Raw genomic sequence first — 20,264 nt, 5'->3', positions numbered from 1 at the left:
GAGCCAATGTATCTAACCCTCTTTTAGTTTTTTGAATTGATAAGGACTTACAGATTTTTATTTATTTATTTCATTATAGCCAAGTTTCGTCATTACTCATTTTGAAGCTCAGCTTATTTCACATTTTATCTGGCACTCCTTCAAGTTGACTCCAGTGTGCCTTTTGTTTTTTAGTATAATACTGGTTGTTAATATATAATTTGCATGTAATAAAGTACACAGATTTTAAGTGTATAGTTTGATGAGTTTTGACAAGTGTGTATACCCCATATTCCTGTTTTTGATATGGTCCCATTTGTCCTTTTTTTTTTTTCTTTGATACGGAATTTCGCTCTTGTTGCCCAAGTTGGAGTGCAATGGCACGATCTCTGCTCACTGCAGCCTCCGCCTCCCAGGTTCAAGCAATTCTCCTGCCTCAGCCTCCTGAGTAGGGATTACAGGCACACGCCACCAGGCCCAGCTAATTTTTTTTTGTATTTTTAGTAGAGACGGGGTTTTGCCATGTTAGCCAGGCTGGTCTCGAACTCCTGACCTCAAGTGATCCACCTGCCTCGGCCTCCCAAAGTGCTAGGATTACAGGCTTGAGCCACTGTGCCCAGCTGATGTCGTCCCATTTATCTTTGAGTGCTTCCTTACTTTTGGCACAAAAAAGATGGAGATTCACTTTGTACTTTCCTTTGGACCTGGTATCAGTCATTTCCTAAAAAACCTTTTGTGCCTTTAATGGGGAATGGCATTTAGAAACCTAGTCTGGGGCTGGGTGCAGTGGCTCACACCTGTAATCCCAGCACTTGGGGAGGCCAAGGCTGGTGGATCACTTGCAGTCAGGAGTCCAAGACAAGCCTGGCTAACATGGTGAAACCCTGTTTCTACTAAAAATACAAAAATTAGCCAGGCGTCATGGCAGGCGCTTGTAGCCCCAGCTACTCGGGAGGCTGAGGCAGGAGAATCGCTTAAACCCAGGAGGTGGAGGTTGCAGTGAGCCGAGATTGTTCCAGTACACTCCAGCCTGGGTGAAAGAGCGAGACTCTTGTCTCAAAAAAAAAAAAAAAAAAAAAAAGTCTGGGTTCAGGGAGTGCTCATTCCTACTGCAGTGTTATTGTGTCTAGTTTCTATTCATGGGCACAACTAGAATGTATATATTATTTCAATCATTTGTTGATATTGATATTTCAGACTAAAATTTAACATACCCAGAACTACTTTTTTTAAAAAATTTTTTTTAATAGTTTGAAGGGAGATTTTGCTTTATCTCTTTGATTGAATATTTGTCTCTCTTTTTTACTGAGAACTTTGGTTTCTACTAACATTAATTAATTTATAGATTTATCTATTTTATTCTATTCCAAATTATTTTTTATTCTTCTCTAACTTCTCATTACCAATTGAGCATCAAATGTTGACTTTAAAATCACTCTTTCATTCATTTCTTCTTTGAGAAGGTGCCAAATACTTGTGAAATTAAAGAAAAGATACAATCTCTGTCCTTTCAAATTCAAGGCTAACCTTTTTTTTTTTGTTTTTTTGTTTTTTTGGAGATGGAGTCTCACTCTGTCACCCAGGCTGGAGTGCAGTGGCACCATCTTGGCTCACTGCAAACTCCGCCTCCCGGGTTCACGCCATTCTCCTGCCTCAGCCTCCCGAGTAGCTGGGACTACAGGCGCCCGCCACCTCACCCGGCTAATTTTTTTTGTATTTTTAGTAGGGAAGGGGTTTCACCATGTTGGCCAGGATGGTCTCGATCTCCTGACTTCGTGATCCTCCCGTCTCGGCCTCCCAAAGTGCTGGGATTACAGGCGTGAGCCACCGCGCCCGGCAAGGCTAACCTTTTTTAAGGAGCACAGTGTTTTGTGTGATGATCTCTGGCACTGCCTTGATGTGTGAAATGCTTCTTTGCTTTGGATTTCTACTTCCAGGGGTTTGTTGCATCGGACTAGTGTCCCTAAGGAAGTAGTTGATTATATCATCTTTGGCACAGTTATTCAGGAAGTGAAAACAAGCAATGTGGCTAGAGAGGTGAGTAAAACAAACTTTATGTTGTTTAAAGAGTGATAGTAGAATCACTTTGAATTTCAATTAATAGAAGTTACTTTATAAAAGCCTTTAAAATCTGTTCAGTTACATTTGACCTAAAATGTGATTTTACAGCTTGGGTAATGTGTTATTTAATATGTAAAAGAATTCTAATATAAGTCAAATGACATACACAATATGTAAAAGAATTATAATATAAATCAAGTGACATACACTGTATTAGTGTATATTCATACTTTACTGTAAATCAAATAAATTATTTTAGCTAGTTTAGGACATTGTCTCTTGTGTTAGGAAAATAGAGATCAGCAAAGTGTGGCTGATAGTATTTTTAGTAATGTTAGATATCATGGCTTCCAGTTAATTTAAAATTTCAACATTTTGCAGAGAATTAATTTCATAACTTGGTTTTTGTTAGCTGGAAGTAGCCTTGCTTACTCATTTGTTCCCATTGACTAGATGGCACGTAAGGCAGTTTGGCTTTCTTAAAACTATTTCACAGAAGTTTACTTTTGCCCTAGTTGGCATAGCTCCATGTAGTGTCGATTGGGCAACCAAGATAATAACAGGCCTTGGAACTTCTAGGACGTGTCCTACAGCAAGTCCAAACACGTCTTCTGGGCTGTTTCAATTTGAAAGCGATTGTTTGGATGAAGTTGGCACCAAAAGGACATTTTGTTGTACTCAGCATTTTCCCTAGTTCTGGTCTGTGCTTGCCATATTGCTGACTTCAGTATAGTTATGAGGGTAATAACTTCTATCACTGTCGACTGAGAGAGAAGGGCAAATAAGCAGGACTGAAAGTATTTGTTCTGTTCCACCTCTGTACCTGTCAGAAATGTTAAAACTGCTGAAAGCCTGGCATGACTGAAGCCGACAAAGATCGACTATGTGCTGTTGAGGGACAGGAAGGAATTAACAACAGGAAGAGATTTTATTTCCCCTCTGAAACTTTTTGTTTTTCCTTGAACCTTGACATTTCTGGATGTTTCAAATATGACAATTTTGTGAATACATCAAGCTGCTCATAATATATTTTCAACTTTTATATTCTGAAAATAACCAAGTGACTTTTACAAGAGCACTCAAGATGTAAATAGTAAATTGTTTTGCTCTTTTCTCCTCTTGCTCAGTTTTTTATCCCACTCTTTCTTCCTTCTCCTCCTCAAAAAATAAATAAATAAATAAAAATAAATACATGTTTCCATTTTCTCTGTAATTCAGTTCTTTTTTTTCCTAAAACTAAAGCTATAATGTTTTTCTCTGAATTTTTTCCTGGAAATTTTACATCCATATGCAGATCTCAGCTACTGATTGACAGGAGGTAGATTCCCTCTGCCTGCCCTGTTCTAATACCAGTTATGTTATACTCCAGGTAATTTTTGCAGTGTCTGCATGGAAAGACTGGGTTGAGGGGATACATTATGAGAATGTCACTTTAAAGCTGTATTGCAGCCTAAAAGCTAACATAATTTCCAGCCAAATAATTTCTTAAGCTCTATTGCCTATATTAATAATGTTAGTATACAGTCCTAAAAGGCTTCTGGTGTTGCCATGAACCTGACTTTGTTGAAAGGTTCAGCATATTTCCCTGTTCTCCAACTTAGAGGCATCTTCTTCCTTTTCCCTTAGTGCCCTGAGAGCTATTCAAACTTTCAATAGAAGTGTGTGGACAAGGGTCACCAATAGCCAACTGTATTTAAAGCTCCTTCAGTCCTGAGAGTCATCTAGGGCCAAGGGCAACACATACTAGAAAGGCCCTTGTGAGAATCAAGCCATTGCAACCTAATGCCCCTTTTATACTTGCCCTGCTGCAGAGCTCTTCTCTCCTGCCCCCCGAGAGACTTGCGTCTCTCTTCCTTTCGGATTAGTTTATGCTGAGAGGCTGATGTGCAGGTGCCCGGCAGACGTTCTCAACAAAGCAGGTTGGGCATTTAGTTTCAGGCCTACCTGGAAAAACTAGAAGGAGGTCATGTTGCAGATACATCACTGTAACACATTTCTGTTTCTATAGATGATGGTAAATAGCATAAAAGTAAATAAGTATAAAGGTAAAAATCAGTTAAGAGACATTGAATCTCTAATTGAGACTTTGGAAACATTTTACTAAGTTATAGGAGAGTTTGCATTCGGAGATAAGTAGTTTTGGAAAAGAGTACTAAAAATGAATTCCCTATAATGGGATCCAGTATTTCATAGTAAATAGTGTGTGGGTGTGTATGTGGGGGGAAATCTGGAAGCTTTATTTCTAAAGTAAAACTTTAATATTATAAAAATAAGTATTTTATAGTTGCAACTATGCATTAATGATTTACATAAATAAAAATGGGATCAGACGTTGATTGGTTTTTGGCAGCATAATTTCCCCTAGTAAATAGTATAATAAAATTATAGATGTCCTCATTTCATGTTTGACTTTCACTGTGCCATTATAGTAGAGGCCATTTTTACAAGATTAATGATGACCTCAGTTTTTCTTAAAGCTGCTCAGATGACAAATTATTCTCTCTGTATCACCTATTATGCCATCATCCTGGCCACTTGTTAACTGGTCTGACCCTTACTTGTTCACAGGAGCACTTGTAACTGAGGCAGTTCTCCAGTTTCTTTCATTGAGTTGAGCTTCTGTATAGTTGGCAAGTTTTCCAATTCATCTTTGCATTGGGTCTGCAGTGTGCTATCTGAAGTATCAGATGGTCAGTAAGAGAGAACAGCTGGCAGTGAGCAGAAAGATAGGTGTAAAGCAGATAGGGTCTTGAGTGGGAACTCTGTTTATGAATGGTCAGTTCTTTAGAAATCATTTTCATGTTTAATCACTTTTGCTTTGTTGCTAAGCTTTGTGACTGATCATGAGACCTGATAACACAGATCGTGCGGACTCCACCCCATAATATATTTCATCATCATTCCACCAACTGTCTTTAATAGGTTCCTTTAAGTATATTTGAACATTAAACAAGTTAAAATCAAATTGTATATTGATATCCTTGAAGGCCCTGAGCAAAGCATCGATAAGAAATTAGGTGAGTTAGAAGAGTATTATAGCCTCATGTCTGCACTAGAAACCAGCCAGCAGGAATTTTGCATATACCTGTCAATTAACGGCATGATTAAATATTAGTAAACCATTTCTGTGATGGGCTTAATTTTATTTTAAATATTGCTCTGGAGAATTTTAAACTGAAACCTTTTTCAGATGACCATAAAGATTGGTGCTCAAAGCATCATTTACATGATGCCCTTCCCTTAGAGTGATCATTTCATTCACTGTATTTCCTGAAGGCTGCCCTTGGAGCTGGCTTCTCTGACAAGACTCCTGCTCACACTGTCACCATGGCTTGTATCTCTGCCAACCAAGCCATGACCACAGGTATGTTTAAATGGAAGCAGACAGTACATGTTAATTTTCCTCCTTTGTCTTTTACTTGGTTATAAAAATGTACTTTTTTTTTTTTTTTTTTTAAACAGTCACTCGGGCTGGAGTGCAGTGGCACCATCGTAGCTCACTGCAGGCTCAAACTCTTGAGCCAAGAGATCCTCCTGCCTTAGGATCCCAAGTACCTGGGTCAACAGGCGCTCCACCACACCCAGCTAATTTTTCAGTTTTCTGTGGAGACAGGATCTCACCATGTTGCCCAGGCTGGTCTTAAACCTCTGGCCTCAAGTGGATCCTTCTACCTCAACCTCCAAAGTGCTGGGATTACAGGTGTGAGCCACCAAGCTCATCCCAAAAAGTACTCTTAGCAGAAGTGATAGATTAGCACAGATCTCTGCTTGTGTTTTTTAAAAAGAAAGGTCAGGTTTAAAATTTGGGAGTTCTAACCGTAGTTAACCTCTCTTTTTGCTCTCCATACCTGAGGGATGTTACCATTGGTGTGGTTCCTCTGTGAATAATGTGGCTGGCTGCAGCAGGGATTATCAAATGGAAGAGTATATCTCTAGGAAGGTACTTCAGCATCTGAAGCATGAGTAAATAGTTTACAACCTGCCAGGCTTTCAACCTGGTGCTTCAGATATGGTATTTTCCCACAAAAATATGGTCTTCCTTTCTTCACCACTACCATACTTGTAAATCATTGCTTTAGATGGCACAGCTCTTTCCTTCACTTTCTTCCCGCATCCTTGGCATTTTTATAAATCATTGAAAATTCCCCTAACAAATCTTAACAAAATTACGGGGTATTTTGTAGCATCAGCCCGTAGTGTGAAGAGACAGGAAGCCTGAAAGATTTAGTAATCATACGCTCGTCTAGTAACATCAAGGCCCAGGTGGGCAGCCCACCTCATATGTGGCAGGGAATGATGCCCGTGACTGGGGGTGTTCGCCACTCTAGGCAGCATGTGACCAACTCCTGGTTAGAGAAACAGAATAGGCTCGGTGCGGTGGCTCACGCCTGTAATCCCAACACTTTGGGAGGCCAAGGTGGGTGGATCACGAGGTCAGGAGATCGAGAACATCCTGGCTAACACAAAGAAACCCTGTCTCTACTAAAAATACAAAAAAAAGTAGCCAGGCATGGTGGTAGGCACCTGTAGTCCCAGCGACTTGAGAGGCTGAGGCAGGAGAATGGCATGAACCCGGGAGGCGGAGCTTGCAGTGAGCCAAGATCGTGCCACTGCACTCCAGCCTGAGAGACAGAGCGAGACTCCATCTCAAAAAAGAAAAAAAGAGAATAGTGGCCATAAGGAGAGAGGGGGCCTGCCTTACATTTCAACAGCTGGAATTTCTCTGCTTTGTAGCAGAAGTTAACATTCTCTTTATAGGATAAAAAAATATTTCTTAAAACTAAAGCTGGGAGCGTATAAATATGCAAGATGTTCTGGTTTGGAATAATGATTTGTTCAAGAGTTGGTCCAATGGATATTTCTAGAAGTTGATGTCCATATGGCAGGAATGAAACTTGTTTTTCTCTAACGTGTTGAGTGTGTTTTTAGTCATTTAAAACAATTACCTTACTTCTTCTGAAAAGTTGAAAACTTTAATTATAGATGTTGTACAAAGCTGATAACTGTTATTCAGCCTTTTAATCAAGAAGCTTAAATTGGAATGGTATGTTATTTTCTGTAAAAGATATTCATGAAGTATAACCTGTGCCCTGTAGGCGTTGGCTTGATTGCTTCTGGCCAGTGTGATGTGATCGTGGCAGGTGGTGTCGAGTTGATGTCCGATGTCCCTATTCGTCACTCAAGGAAAATGAGAAAACTGATGCTTGATCTCAATAAGGCCAAATCTATGGGCCAGCGACTGTCTTTAATCTCTAAATTCCGATTGAATTTCCTAGCACCTGAGGTAAGGCTTGTGTTTGCAGGGCATCCCACTGCAGAGATTTAGAATTAGGTATTGCAGTGTGGACTCTGCTATGCTGTAGTAGGTGTAGATTCTGTAGTTAGAGGAAAGGGTTATTTGGTCAAGATGAAAAAAAAAACATAGTGGGTAGAAAACTTTAATTTGTGAGCCTTCTTTAGAGATTCTCTGCTCACAAAGAACTTTCCTTGTCTTGGTCTTGATTGATTAATGGTAAACAAATAGATTTTAACTTTTCCAAATAACACAGAACAATCCTAGGTGTTGGAATAACACCTGTTAACGGTGTACCTGCTTCTCGGATATCTCCTTTCCCAGCTTCCTGCGGTTGCTGAGTTCTCCACCAGTGAGACCATGGGCCACTCTGCAGACCGACTGGCCGCCGCCTTTGCTGTTTCTCGGCTGGAACAGGATGAATACGCACTGCGTTCTCACAGTCTGGCCAAGAAGGCACAGGATGAAGGACTCCTTTCTGATATCGTACCCTTCAGAGTACCAGGTAAAATGAAATGCTTCATGACACTAATTAGGGAGTTCTGAATTGCTCCTAAAACTCAAAAAAATCCCAAGTGATTTTTCAATAAGTGTGTTGGTTCTGTTTCCAAAGCATTCAGACTTTATTCTTAAATATGGACACAAAGTTTGATTTATGTTGTAACAATAGGTAAACATTTTTTTAAAGTTTCTACAAGAGTGTCCTTTTAAGGTCTGAGCACTAATCTCAGCACTTCGGGAGGATGAGGCAGGAGGATCAGTTGAGGCCAGGAGTTCAAGACCAACCTGGTCAACAGAGTGAGACTTCATCTCTAATTAAAAAAAAAAAAAGTAAGACAAACAGAGTCTCCTTTTAGATCTTGCTGGTATATTTTAGTTCCTACATACATGCCTGTTTTTAAAATTCCTGAATCGTCTGAATTCTGTTTAGAATAACCAACTGTGAATGAATGTCTTAAGAAATAGGATGTCCTAATTTTAGTAAAGCATTTAGATGATTTCCCAACTGTCTTTTAAGACTTTAGTTTAGCCGGATGCGGTGGCTCAAGCCTGTAATCCCAGCACTTTGGGAGGCCGAGACGGGTGGATCACGAGGTCAGGAGATCGAGACCATCCTGGCTAACACGGTGAAACCCCGTCTCTACTAAAAAAAATACAAAAAACTAGCCGGGTGAGGTGGCGGGCGCCTGTAGTCCCAGCTACTCGGGAGGCTGAGGCAGGAGAATGGCGTGAACCCGGGAGGCGGAGCTTGCAGTGAGCTGAGATCCGGCCACTGCACTCCAGCCTGGGCGACAGAGCGAGACTCCATCTCAAAAAAAAAAAAAAGACTTTAGTTTAAAATTTGATAATATGATAATTATAAAACACTTTCCTTCTAGTGAATAGGTAAGGTTTATATTTCATTTGTTTTTGTAATTTTTAAAGCATATTTCTCTGGAGAAGATATATAAGGCTTATAGTTCCAAAGAGGTAAAAAAAATTCATTTTTTTAATAGGAAAAGATACAGTTACCAAAGATAATGGCATTCGTCCTTCCTCACTGGAGCAGATGGCCAAACTAAAACCTGCATTCATCAAGCCCTACGGCACAGTGACAGCTGCAAATTCTTCTTTCTTGGTAACTGTCAATGCTATTTGTATTTAGTAGTGACTTTTCTATTTCTGTACTCTCCGTAGAAAAGCCTAATATAAATTTTTTTGTGTGTGTTATGAATAGAGGGTAACAATATAGTTATTCATTTTAATGTGAAAGTGGAGTCATAAAAAAAAAAAATGGAATCATGGTTTTAAGGCCCGAGAAGTCACCTAATCCAGCCACCATTCTGCTACAAAAGCTCTTTTCTTCAGAAAACTTCAGAAAACTTCTATTGCTTCTGGTGGGCCCTGGAAATGAAAAGAATAGACAATTGCAATATAGTGAGATGCTGTGATGGCTGTAAGCATAGGCTTAGGCTTAGGTCAAACCCCTGACACAGATCGGGGGATAGTCGGAGAGTCTTCTTGGAAGAGGTAACACTTGAGCAGCAAATCTTGAAGGAAAAGTGAAAGCCAACTCAGGAAGGATTTTAAAAGGCATTCCAGGCCAGGTGCAGTGGCTCACGCCTGTAATCCCAGCACTTTGGGAGGCTGAGGCAGGCAGATCACCTGAGGTCAAGAGTTCGAGACCAGCCTGGCCAACATGGAGAAACCCCGTCTCTACTAAAAATACAAAATTAGCCAGGTGTGGTGGCACATGGCCTGTAATCATAGCTACTCAGGAGGCTGAGGCAAGAGAATTGCTTGAACCTGGGAGGCGCGGAGGTTGCAGTGAGCCGAGATTGCACCATTGCACTCCAGCCTGGGCAACAAGAGCGAAACTCATCTCAAAAAAAAAAAAAAAAAAAGGCATTCTGTACAAAGGGAACAGCAAATGCAAAATCAAGGAAGTATGAGAGCAAGGGGTTCTTTGGGGGAAAAGTTAGGTTGGAGCATAAGGTATGAACTGGGAGGTCGTAGAAGACAAGGAAAAGCAGGCAGAAAGAGTAACAGGATACCTCTTCCAGCTCTGATTGTTAGAAAACTGCTTTACTAGGCCTGGGCGCAGTGGCTCACGCCTGTAATCCCAGCACTTTGGGAGGCCGAGACGGATGGATCATGAGGTCAGGAGATCGAGACCATCTCGGCTAACATGGTGAAACCATCCCGGCTAACATGGTGAAACCCCGTCTCTACTAAAAAAATTAGCCTGGCGTGGTGGCGGGTGCCTGTAGTCCCAGCTACTCGGGAGGCTGAGGCAGGAGAATGGCGTGAACCTGGGAGGCAGAGCTTGCAGTGAGCTGAGATCAAGCCACTGCACTCCAGCCTGGGCGAACAGAGCGAGACTCCATCTCAAAAAAAACAAAAAACAAAAAAAAACTGCTTTACACTGACACCAATATTATTTTCCTGTAAGCATCATGGAACAAATCTACCACTGTTTGTTTTGTGTGTGTATGTGTGTGTGTATGTATGTGTGTGTTTAACTTATCAACATGTAGCCTCATATCCTTCCTTGCTTTTCTGACTCCTCAGTTAAACATCTTTGTTGATTCTGCTGCTGCTTGTAAGATGTGATTTCTCTTCTCTTACCACCTTGGATATAGTCTTCTGGATATAGGCCATCTGGTCAAAGTTTCTTTTGCAATGTAACTCTCCTACCTGGCCATAAAGTCTTGAAAACATAGGCAGATGTTTAACATATTTGCCCATGGTAAATGACTAATTAATGCCTGCTCTTGATAGGCTAGGGGAGTGGACTCTAGAGTAGTTCCAACAGTGTGGAACACCACCCTGTTAATCCCAGGTGGTGAAGAGCTGGTTAGGTTGGTCATTTGCAAAACCAAATTGGATGACAGAGCCATGTGGCATGGACTACACATCAGATCTGCATCCTTTTGATTACTTCCAGGGTATGCTTAAGGTCCAGGTTTATTTAGTGAGAATCAGAGACAAATCATCAGAGGTGACACATCACAATACATGGATTTTGGGGACTGCATTAATGCCCCACATTCATTGCAATTTTGCACAATGGCACACTGTTATTAATGTAATATCTGTAAACCATTTATTCCAAATGGTCACCTGTGCCTCCAGACTTTATGAACACCCTCTTGGTGGCTACACGGTCTCTTCAGGGTTGCCGAGTTATAAAAATATGACAGAATATGGTAGAACTTATTTTGATTTTACAAATTATGAAGAATAGTTTCCTTTTCTTTGGAATTCTGGACTTTTTGGGGGAGCTTTTCTTTTTTGAAGTATGGTAAAGGACGTTTTTTCAGTAGTACTTCTTTGTCCTCCAGCTTCTCGGTTGTCATTTGGGAAGAAATGTATGGGGTGTATCCAAAGAGGGAAGATTGTGGTTCTAATGTCCTCAGTTGGTTCTCCCATTGGTTTGCTCATTATAGAATATATAAGTCAAATAAAATGACCTATAAGCCATGGGCAGAAAGCAGCTGAGAAACAGCCCAGAAAATGTAAAAATAAATAAGAGATATGTTTATTTTGGTTAATATTTTGTGCCAAAAATTAAAAACTTGGGCTTAAATAAGTATTTATTATGAGCACTTCTTTCTTTTTTTCTTTTTTGAGACAGAGTCTCGCTCTGTCACCCAGGCTGGAGTGCAGTGGGGTGATCACAGCTCACTGCAACCTCCGCCTCCCAGGTTCAAGTGATTCTCCTGCCTCAGCCTCCCGAGTAGCTGGGACTACAGGTGTGTGCCACCACACCTGGCTAAGTTTTTGTATTTTTAGTAGAGATGCGGTTTCACCGTGTTAGCCAGGATGGTCTTGATCACCTGCCTCATGATCTGCCCGCCTCAGCCTCCCAAAGTGCTGGGATTATAGGCATGAGCCACCACGCCTGGCCATGAGCATTTATTTCTAAAGTTACTTCTTCTGTTGATTCATTTTGATTATTATGATACTTTTGAACAGCCTTCTTTACTCTCATCCTCCAAAAATTAAGTCTGTGTGTGTATGTTTGAATTATGATTTAATGATGGATACAGCGAAGTAAGTGTTATTGTATAGAATCACTGTATAAGTCTAATAAAGTTAATAGATTCAGGTACAGAATATATAAGCTGGCTGGAGAAAGACCTCCAGATAGGCTGAAGAATGTTAACATTGTGCTGATTAACATTTCAGACTGATGGCGCATCTGCAATGTTGATTATGGCAGAGGAAAAGGCTTTGGCCATGGGTTATAAGCCGAAGGCATATTTGAGGTAAAGTAAATGTTCAAACGAATCATCTCTGATTTCTTTATTACCAGAGCTCACCTCTCTATTTTTTTACCTAGGGATTTTATGTATGTGTCTCAGGATCCAAAAGATCAACTGTTACTCGGGTAGGTAGCTGTTTGTATCCTTGGACTATAATCACAAGTATTTGATTGCTCACGTTTTATTATACTTGTTAATAAATGGTTAACACTGGTTTATTATTTATTTATTTATTTATTACACTGGTTTGAGAGTATATTAAGCCCTGAGTTCATAATTGGTTTATGTGGTGGGGTTTTTTTTTTTTTTTTTTTTTTTTAAATAATAGTAATCTGGCCGGGCACAGTGGCTTACACCTGTAATCCCAGCACTTTGGGAGGCCAAGGTGGGCAGATCACAAGGTCAGGAGATTGAGACCATCCTGGCTAACACGGTGAAGCCCTGTCTCTACTAAAAATACAAAAAAATTAGCCTGGCGTGGTGGCGGGTGCCTGTAGTCCCAGCTACTTGGGAGGCTGAGGCAGGAGAATGGCGTGAACCCGGGAGGCGGAGCTTGCAGTGAGCCAAGATCGCACCACTGAACTCCAGCCTGGGCGACAGAGCGAGACTCTGTCTCCAAAAAAATAAATAAATAAATAAAATAATAGTAATCCTTTCTGTTGGTATATCATTTTAACAGTTTTGGATTATTTTCCATTTTTTTCCTTTAAGTTTTACATATATATATATGGATGCACACAACTTAACATTTTTTTCATGAAGTTATCGTAGGCATTTTTTCATATGGCTACACACCCTGCTACACAATCTTCCTAATATAGCCTTTTATAAAAGCCTTCCCATGTTTAGACTCTGTTCCGCTCCCTCAGAAGGCCATAGCCTCACTGGCCTCCACTGTGACGTTCACATCAGTCAAGCCCTTTCCTTTGCCTTGCTCTTTGAACTCTGTTCTTCAGTTCTTCATGTTATTAGCTTGTCCTTATCCCTCATTGTTTGTTTATTATCAGTGTCTCTGACTCTGCAACATAATAAGGGTAGAGGGCATGTCTGTACAGTTTCATTATTTTATCTTTAACATTTAGTTAATCAATACAGAAAAACCAAAGAATGAGTGAACAGACATTAGAGTACCTATGTTAAACTCAGTTTGGGGAATATGAAGAAGCTCTTAGTTTAAAAATTAAAGTTTTAAGATATTACTTATTTTTTCTTTTCAGACCAACATATGCTACTCCAAAAGTTCTAGAAAAGGCAGGATTAACCATGAATGATATTGATGCTTTTGAATTTCATGAAGCTTTCTCGGTAAGTCATTTGAAAGACACGTATGAAGGGACTAGAGTCATAAAAAATGTTGTCCATATTTGTGGGAGCGAGCACAGCATGGTTTATGATGTGAGTAGAGCAGGAGTGGACCTATATATTTTAAGTACTGACTCACACTGCTGGGAGGTACCCGAGGGGAGGGAAGGAAGGGCCTCACATACAATGTTGGAGAACATACCAAATTGTTTCTTTAGGAAATTCTCATTGAAAACTGATACAAAGATTTGTTCAACTTTACTTTTTTTTTTGAGACAGAGTCTTGCTCTGTTGCACCCTCTGGAGTGCAGTGGCGCGATCTCAGCTCACTCAACCTCTGCCTTCTGGGTTCAAGCAATTTTCTTGTCTCAGCCTCTCGAGTAGCTGGGATTGCAGGTGCCTGCTACCACGCCCGACTTATTTTTTAAATATTTTAATAGAGATGGGGTTTCACCATATTGGTCAGGCTGGTCTTGAACTCCTGACCTCAGATGATCCACCCGCCTCAGCCTCCCAAAGTGCTGGGATTACAGATGTGAGCCACTGCGCCTGTCCAATTTGCTCAACTTTAAACCATACCTACAAGTTGTTAAACTTTCACAAACCGTGCCTATAAGAAAGCGTAGAGGAACATGAATAACAAGGTTTTTATTCAATTATTTTCTCTTCCAGGGTCAGATTTTGGCAAATTTTAAAGCCATGGATTCTGATTGGTTTGCAGAAAACTACATGGGTAGAAAAACCAAGGTGAGTTTCTGATTTTAAAAAATGCTTGAATTTTCAAAGCACGTTAATAATTGGATCTTAGTTACCTGTTCTTAAGAATATGAAGGAAAAGCTTCTCTTTCTTTTGAAGAATTTTGTCTTTCATTAAAGATATTTATTTCTTAGTGTAAGGATAGAAATTCTTGTTTCATTAAATATATTTATTTCTTAGTTTAAAAATAGAAATTAGCAAAATTAAAATTCTATGTTATCTTTTGTTCCTTGCATTCTAGCATTAGATGAAAAATAAATGGACTCCTGACTTTTAATATTGACCTAGACTTTCTTTTGCAGTAAAATTATTTGTAATATGTCTGATGTTAGGTATTTTCCTTTATCCCTCTTACTTCATAGTACTAAGAGCCTGGCTCAATTCTGATCTTAAGTAAACTTATCTTTACATTTGTGTCTTTGTGGGAGCCAGGTTGGATTGCCTCCTTTGGAGAAGTTTAATAACTGGGGTGGATCTCTGTCCCTGGGACACCCATTTGGAGCCACTGGCTGCAGGTTGGTCATGGCAGCTGCCAACAGATTACGGAAAGAAGGAGGCCAGTATGGCTTAGTGGCTGCCTGTGCAGCTGGAGGGCAGGTACGTTACCGTGGTGTCATAGGACCCTCCAGAGAGTCATTTTCTTGGAATGACTAGAATGTATGATTTAGTTTGAAACCTTCTTAAAGCAATATTTTTGATGACCTGGGGGTGGGAAGTGGGGAGGGATAACAGCTTTAATTCTGATAATATTTTTTGTTTTTGGGGTTTTTTTTTTTTTTTTTGAGACAGAGTCTTGCTCTGTTGCCCAGGTTGGAATGCAGTGGTCATATCTTAGCTCACTGCAACCTCCACTTCCCGGATTCAGGTGATTCTCGTGCCTCAGCCTCCCGAGTCGTTGAGATTACAGGCGTGCACCACCGTGCCCAGTTAATTTTTGTATTTTTAGTAGAGACAAGGTTTCGCCATGTTAGCCAGGCTGGTCTCGAATTCTGGACTTCAAGTGATCCACCCACCTTGACCTCCCAAAGTGCTGTGATTATAGGCATGAGCCACCATGCCCTGCCATAATTCTGGTAATTCTTTGGAAGGAAACTGCTATTTAAACCCAAGCTATTTTTCCCGGATATAATGTTTATTTTTTACTTACAAATATATGCTGATTATGAAAATTGTGGAATATATGAAAAGTATATGGAAAAACTTAGAGTCATCTATAATCTCCCCATCAGACATTCTCATTATTAACATCTTGATATATTTTCTTCTTTAATAATAAACTTTTATTTATCTAGTCACCGTAAGACTTTATGAAATCTCTCCAAGAGAGAAACTGTCTTTCTAGAGAACTGAATTATACCTTAACTGGGGAGTTAATTTACTTCTGGATAACTTACTGCTGTTCAGCTGGGGAAGTATATTGTTGACAGATTTTTTCCTTTCTACTTCGCTTGCATTACAGACCCAACTTCCTGACTGCTGTAGCATCTCACTCTAGGAATAAAATCCAAAAGAAAGATCGTAGTTTGTTTTTTGTTTGTTTGTTTTTTGAGACAGAGTCTTGCTCTGTCCCCCAGGCTGGAGTGCAGTGGCCCCATCTCGGCTCACTGCAACCTCTGCCTCCCGGGTTCAAGCAATTCTCCTGTCTCAGCCTCCTGATTAGCTGGGATTACAGGCGCTCACCACCAAGCCTGGGTAATTTTTTTGTATTTTTAGTAGAGATGGGGTTTCACCGTATTGGCCAGGCTGGTCTCGAACTCCTGATCTCAGGTGATCCGCCTGCCTCAGCCTCCCAAAGTGCTGGGATTACAGGCATGAGCCACTGCGCCTGCCCTGTTCTTTTTTTTTTTTTTTTTTAATTACAATGTGAACAGATTTTCTCTTCCTCTAGATTAGAGAAACTTCCTGTTCCTGATCAAAATGAATAAATATTTAAAAGCATAAACAGGCCGGGTGCAGTGGCTCACGCCTGTAATCCCAACACTTTGGGAGGCTGGCTCACGCCTGTAATCCCAACACTTTGGGAAGTTGAGGCGGGTGGATCACTTGAGGTCAGGAGTTCAAGACCAGCCTGGCCAACGTGGTGAAACCTTGTCTCTACTAAAATTACAAAAATTAGCCTAGCATGGTGGTATGCGCCTAGAATTCCAGCTACTCGGGAGGCTGAGGCAGGGGAATCGCTTGAACCCGGGAGGTGTAGGTTGCAATTAGCCGAGATGGCGCCACTGCACTCCAGCCTGAGTGACAGAGAGGGACTCTCTCTCAAAAATAAACAAAATAAATCTTACATTTAAGAGCCCTTTTTCATGAATTTTCATCAGAGACTTTGCAGAAACCAAGGGGTCAGTTATTTATCAGTTGGAACATTTTGGACTTTATGATCAGAAATATTTTTTAATCTGTGTAACTTCATCTACAGAAAACTATGGTCCATTAAGGCTTGAGCTATCCCTCTATCTCTCCATGCCAGACTTCTGCCAGGGAGGTAACTTGTACACATTACTCACGAGCATAGTGTGTAATCCACATAGGGTAATGTCTGCAGATTTGAGTATGTGTTCCATAATTCTTTATCTAGCATGTAGAGTATAAATGAGACAATACTGGATGCTTTTATGGATGAACAAAGAATGATACCTAGCACCTTCTAGAAGTTTATAGTATAGTGAAGAGAGAAGATAAGATGCATCTGAGAAACTAGATTAAACTTGACATTGTTTGATCAAGAGCCATGTGAGTAATACCAACATGACTGGAGACAGGAGAAATCTATCATGGTGAATCTAGAGCAGGGTTTCTCAACTTTGGCACTAACATTTTGGGCTAAACAATTATTTGTTGTGGAGGGCTGTGCTGTGTGTTGTAGGGTGTTTAGCATGGCCTCTACCCACCAGATAGCAGTAACAACAAGTTCCTCCCCACCTCTGCCCCATGTGCACACAGTTGGCATGACCAAAAGTATCTCCAGGTGTTGCCAAGTCTGATCTAGAGCAAGAAAAAACATGGAACATGAAAACTGTATGTTTAAAATCAAGCTAGAGAGGGCTGGGCACGGTGGCTCATGCCTGTAGTCCCAGCATTTTGGGAGGCTGAGGCAGGTGGGTAGCTTGAACCCAGGAATTCGAGACCAGCCTGGGCAACATGGCAAAACCTCATCTCTACCAAAAATACAAAAATTAGCCAGGTATGATGGCATGCACCTGTGGTCCCAGCTACTCGGGAGGCTGAGGTGAGCTGATTGTTTGAGACCGGGATGTTGAGGCTGCAGTGAGCTGTATTCACGCCACTGCACTTTAGCCTGGCTGACAGAGTGAGACCTTGTCTCAAAAAGCAAATAAAGAAATTAAAGTAAATAAATAATAAAATAAGGAAGCCAGAGAGGAGTATTCTACCTTATTACGAATTCTTTCAGGACAACCCCCAAGTCAGTCAAACCTTCCTATCCCTGCTTTTTTGTCTGCTTGTGCCTTTTGAGCGTACTTTACATGCCAGACGTGGTAGCTCATGCCTGTAATCCCAGCACTTTGGGTGGCTGAGGTGGGCAGATTGCTTGAGCTCAGGAGTTCAAGACCATCCTGGACAACATGGCAAAACCCCATCTCTACTAAAAATACAAAAACTAGCTGGGCGTGTTGGTGCATGCCTGTAGTCCCAGCTACTCGGGAGGCTGAGGTGGAAGTGTCACCTGCGCCTGGGAGGTTGAGGCTGCAATGAGCCATGTTCAGGCCACTGTACTCCAACCTGGGTGACAGAGGGAGACCCTGTTTCAAAAAAGAAAACCAAACAAACAAGCAAAAAAAAAAAAAAACAAAGTACCTAATAGTTTGTTTTGAACTCCAGTGTATACTTGATTGAGGACAAAGACCACATAGCAAATCTTTAAACCCACACAGTATTCAACTTGGCACTTTGTAAATAATAGTTTCTTTTATTTACTTTTTTGTTTTTTAGAGACAAAGTGTCTAAAAACTCTATGCTAGGATTTAGACTCATCTAAACTAAGGACATAGCTAGTACATAGCACTGTGTATAGTGCTGGATAAAATATATTCTACTTCTGGCCGGGTGCGGTGGCTTACGCTTGTAATCCTAGCACTTTGGGAGGCCGAGGCTGGTGGATCACGAGGTCGGGAGATTGAGACCATTCTGATTAACATGGTGAAACCCTGTCTCTACTAAAAATACAAAAAAAAATTAGCCAGGCGTGGTGGCGGGCGCCTGTAGTCCCAGCTACTCGGGAGGCTGAGGCAGGAGAATGGCATGAACCCAGGAGGCGGAGCTTGCAGTGACCTGAGATCGCACCACTGTACTCCAACCTGGGTGACAGAGCGAGGCACGAAGAAGGGACAAGCCCAGCCTTTGGAATCATCTAGACCTGGTTTCAAATCCTAGCCCTGTTACCTTAATAGCTTTGTGATTTGGGTGAGTCACTTAACCTTTCAGAGCCGCAGTTTTCCCCTCTAGAAACTTACCTTTATTGGTATTTGCTGTATCATGTTTGTTTTACTGTATTGGTATTTGCTGTATCATGCTTTTTTAGTTAAAAAAGCCCCTGGATTTCTCATTTTAACAGCATCCATTTGTAGAGCATCACTAGGAATTAGATTCTGTAGTAGACAGAGCCTGATGCATATATGTATACATGTATATATGAATGTATATAAATGTTTGTGTATATATATACACACATACAAAAACTCTATGAGATAGACACTATGAGCCCCATTTTGTAAAAGAAATTCCAGTTTAGACTGACTACAAAGTTTCCCAGGATCACACGGTGATTGAATGGCAGAGCCAGGATCCAACTCCAAAGCCTGTACTTTTCTCATTATTCTCTGCTGTCTCTGTACTAACTGGATTCATCACCATTCATTGCTCTAATTGGACTTTGTTTTCTTTACAGGGCCATGCTATGATAGTGGAAGCTTATCCAAAATAATAGATCCAGAAGAAGTGACCTGAAGTTTCTGTGCAACACTCACACTAGGCAATGCCATTTCAATGCATTACTAAATGACATTTATAGTTCCTAGCTCCTCTTAGGAAGACAATTCTTGTGGCCTTCTGTTAAATACTTTGCACTTAAGCCTTGCCAGTGTTCTGAGCTTTTCAATTATCAGTTTACTGCTCTTTCAGGGATTTCTAAGCCACCAGAATCTCACACACACATGTGTAGGGGGTTGTTTTTGGTCTCTGTTGTCACTAAAGACTAAATGAGTGTTTGCAGTTGGGAAAGAGGTCAGTTGAGATTTGGAAGTCATCTTTGTAATATTTGCAAATTATACTTGTTCTTATCTGTGTCCTAAAGATAAGTGTTCTCTATAAAATACAAACCAATGTGCCTAATTGTGGAAAAATAATTCAGAATCTAAACACCACTGAAAACTTATAAAAAATGTTTAGATACATAAATATGGTGGTCAACTTAATAAAGTGGAGAAATATTGGAGAACTGTTTACCTCATTTTTTATTGGTCAGGGGAGGGTGGTTCTCTTGGCTTAGGATCAGATTTTGCCTTTAATTACTCATTTATAACTTCTAACTATTTTGGTCAATGGTGAGACTGCTGGGAACATAAAGACAATCCTGTTTATTTATTTATCTTATTTTATTTATTTTTTGAGACGGAGTCTCCCTCTGTCCCCCAGGCTGGAGTGCAGTGGTATGATCTCGGCTCACTGCAAGCTCCACCTCCCCAGTTCAAGCAATTCTTCTGCTTCAGCCTCCCGAGTAGCTGGGACTACAGGCACCCGCCACCACACTTGGCTAATTTTTGTATTTTTAGTAGAGATGGTGTTTCGCCATGTTGGCCAGGCTGGTCTTGAACTCCTGACTTCAGGTGATCCATCTGCCTCGGCCTCCCAAAGTGCTGTGATTACAGGTGTAAGTCACTGCGTCCAGCCTGACAGTCCAGGCTGTTTTAGAATAGCACCTTTTGTTTTCCCCACTGCTGAACTGCAGAACATTTATTTCACTTTTTGGACATGCTTCTGTTAGCCAGGATTTAAGTAAAGTGTAAAGAAGTTTTTTATTTTAATCAACTACTCTAAATCCTCTCAGATTTTTGACAGCTACCCTGTACTAAATAACATGGATGCTAGTGTTTAAACACTGGCTTCTTTT

General features: G+C 40.7%; 1 protein-coding gene across 5 annotated transcripts in view; it reads left to right on the top strand.

The window, feature by feature from the left end:
- Nucleotides 1–19,589, top strand: part of HADHB (hydroxyacyl-CoA dehydrogenase trifunctional multienzyme complex subunit beta) — a 53,639-nt gene extending 34,050 nt beyond the window's left edge. For 4 of the 5 annotated variants that reach the window (XM_033176336.1, XM_033176334.1, XM_033176337.1 and 1 more), the window contains exons 6-16: nucleotides 1,917–2,016; nucleotides 5,317–5,404; nucleotides 7,137–7,324; nucleotides 7,658–7,838; nucleotides 8,830–8,951; nucleotides 12,005–12,084; nucleotides 12,159–12,206; nucleotides 13,299–13,386; nucleotides 14,056–14,130; nucleotides 14,573–14,737; nucleotides 19,044–19,226. In XM_033176336.1, the coding sequence (XP_033032227.1) occupies nucleotides 1,917–2,016; nucleotides 5,317–5,404; nucleotides 7,137–7,324; nucleotides 7,658–7,838; nucleotides 8,830–8,951; nucleotides 12,005–12,084; nucleotides 12,159–12,206; nucleotides 13,299–13,386; nucleotides 14,056–14,130; nucleotides 14,573–14,737; nucleotides 19,044–19,079 (1,171 nt within the window). In that variant the 3' untranslated portion in view covers nucleotides 19,080–19,226. Of the gene's footprint in view, nucleotides 1–1,916; nucleotides 2,017–5,316; nucleotides 5,405–7,136; nucleotides 7,325–7,657; nucleotides 7,839–8,829; nucleotides 8,952–12,004; nucleotides 12,085–12,158; nucleotides 12,207–13,298; nucleotides 13,387–14,055; nucleotides 14,131–14,572; nucleotides 14,738–19,043 lie in introns of all 5 variants that reach the window. The other variant, XM_033176333.1, reaches the window with a different exon arrangement.
- The last annotated feature ends 675 nt before the right edge of the window (nucleotides 19,590–20,264 follow it).

This window comes from Trachypithecus francoisi, unplaced genomic scaffold (genome assembly GCF_009764315.1).
Source record: "Trachypithecus francoisi isolate TF-2019V2 unplaced genomic scaffold, Tfra_2.0 Lachesis_group17, whole genome shotgun sequence".
NCBI lineage: Eukaryota > Metazoa > Chordata > Mammalia > Primates > Cercopithecidae > Trachypithecus > Trachypithecus francoisi.
Note: the sequence above shows the minus strand (reverse complement) of the source record. Positions and strands in the feature narration are given on the sequence as shown.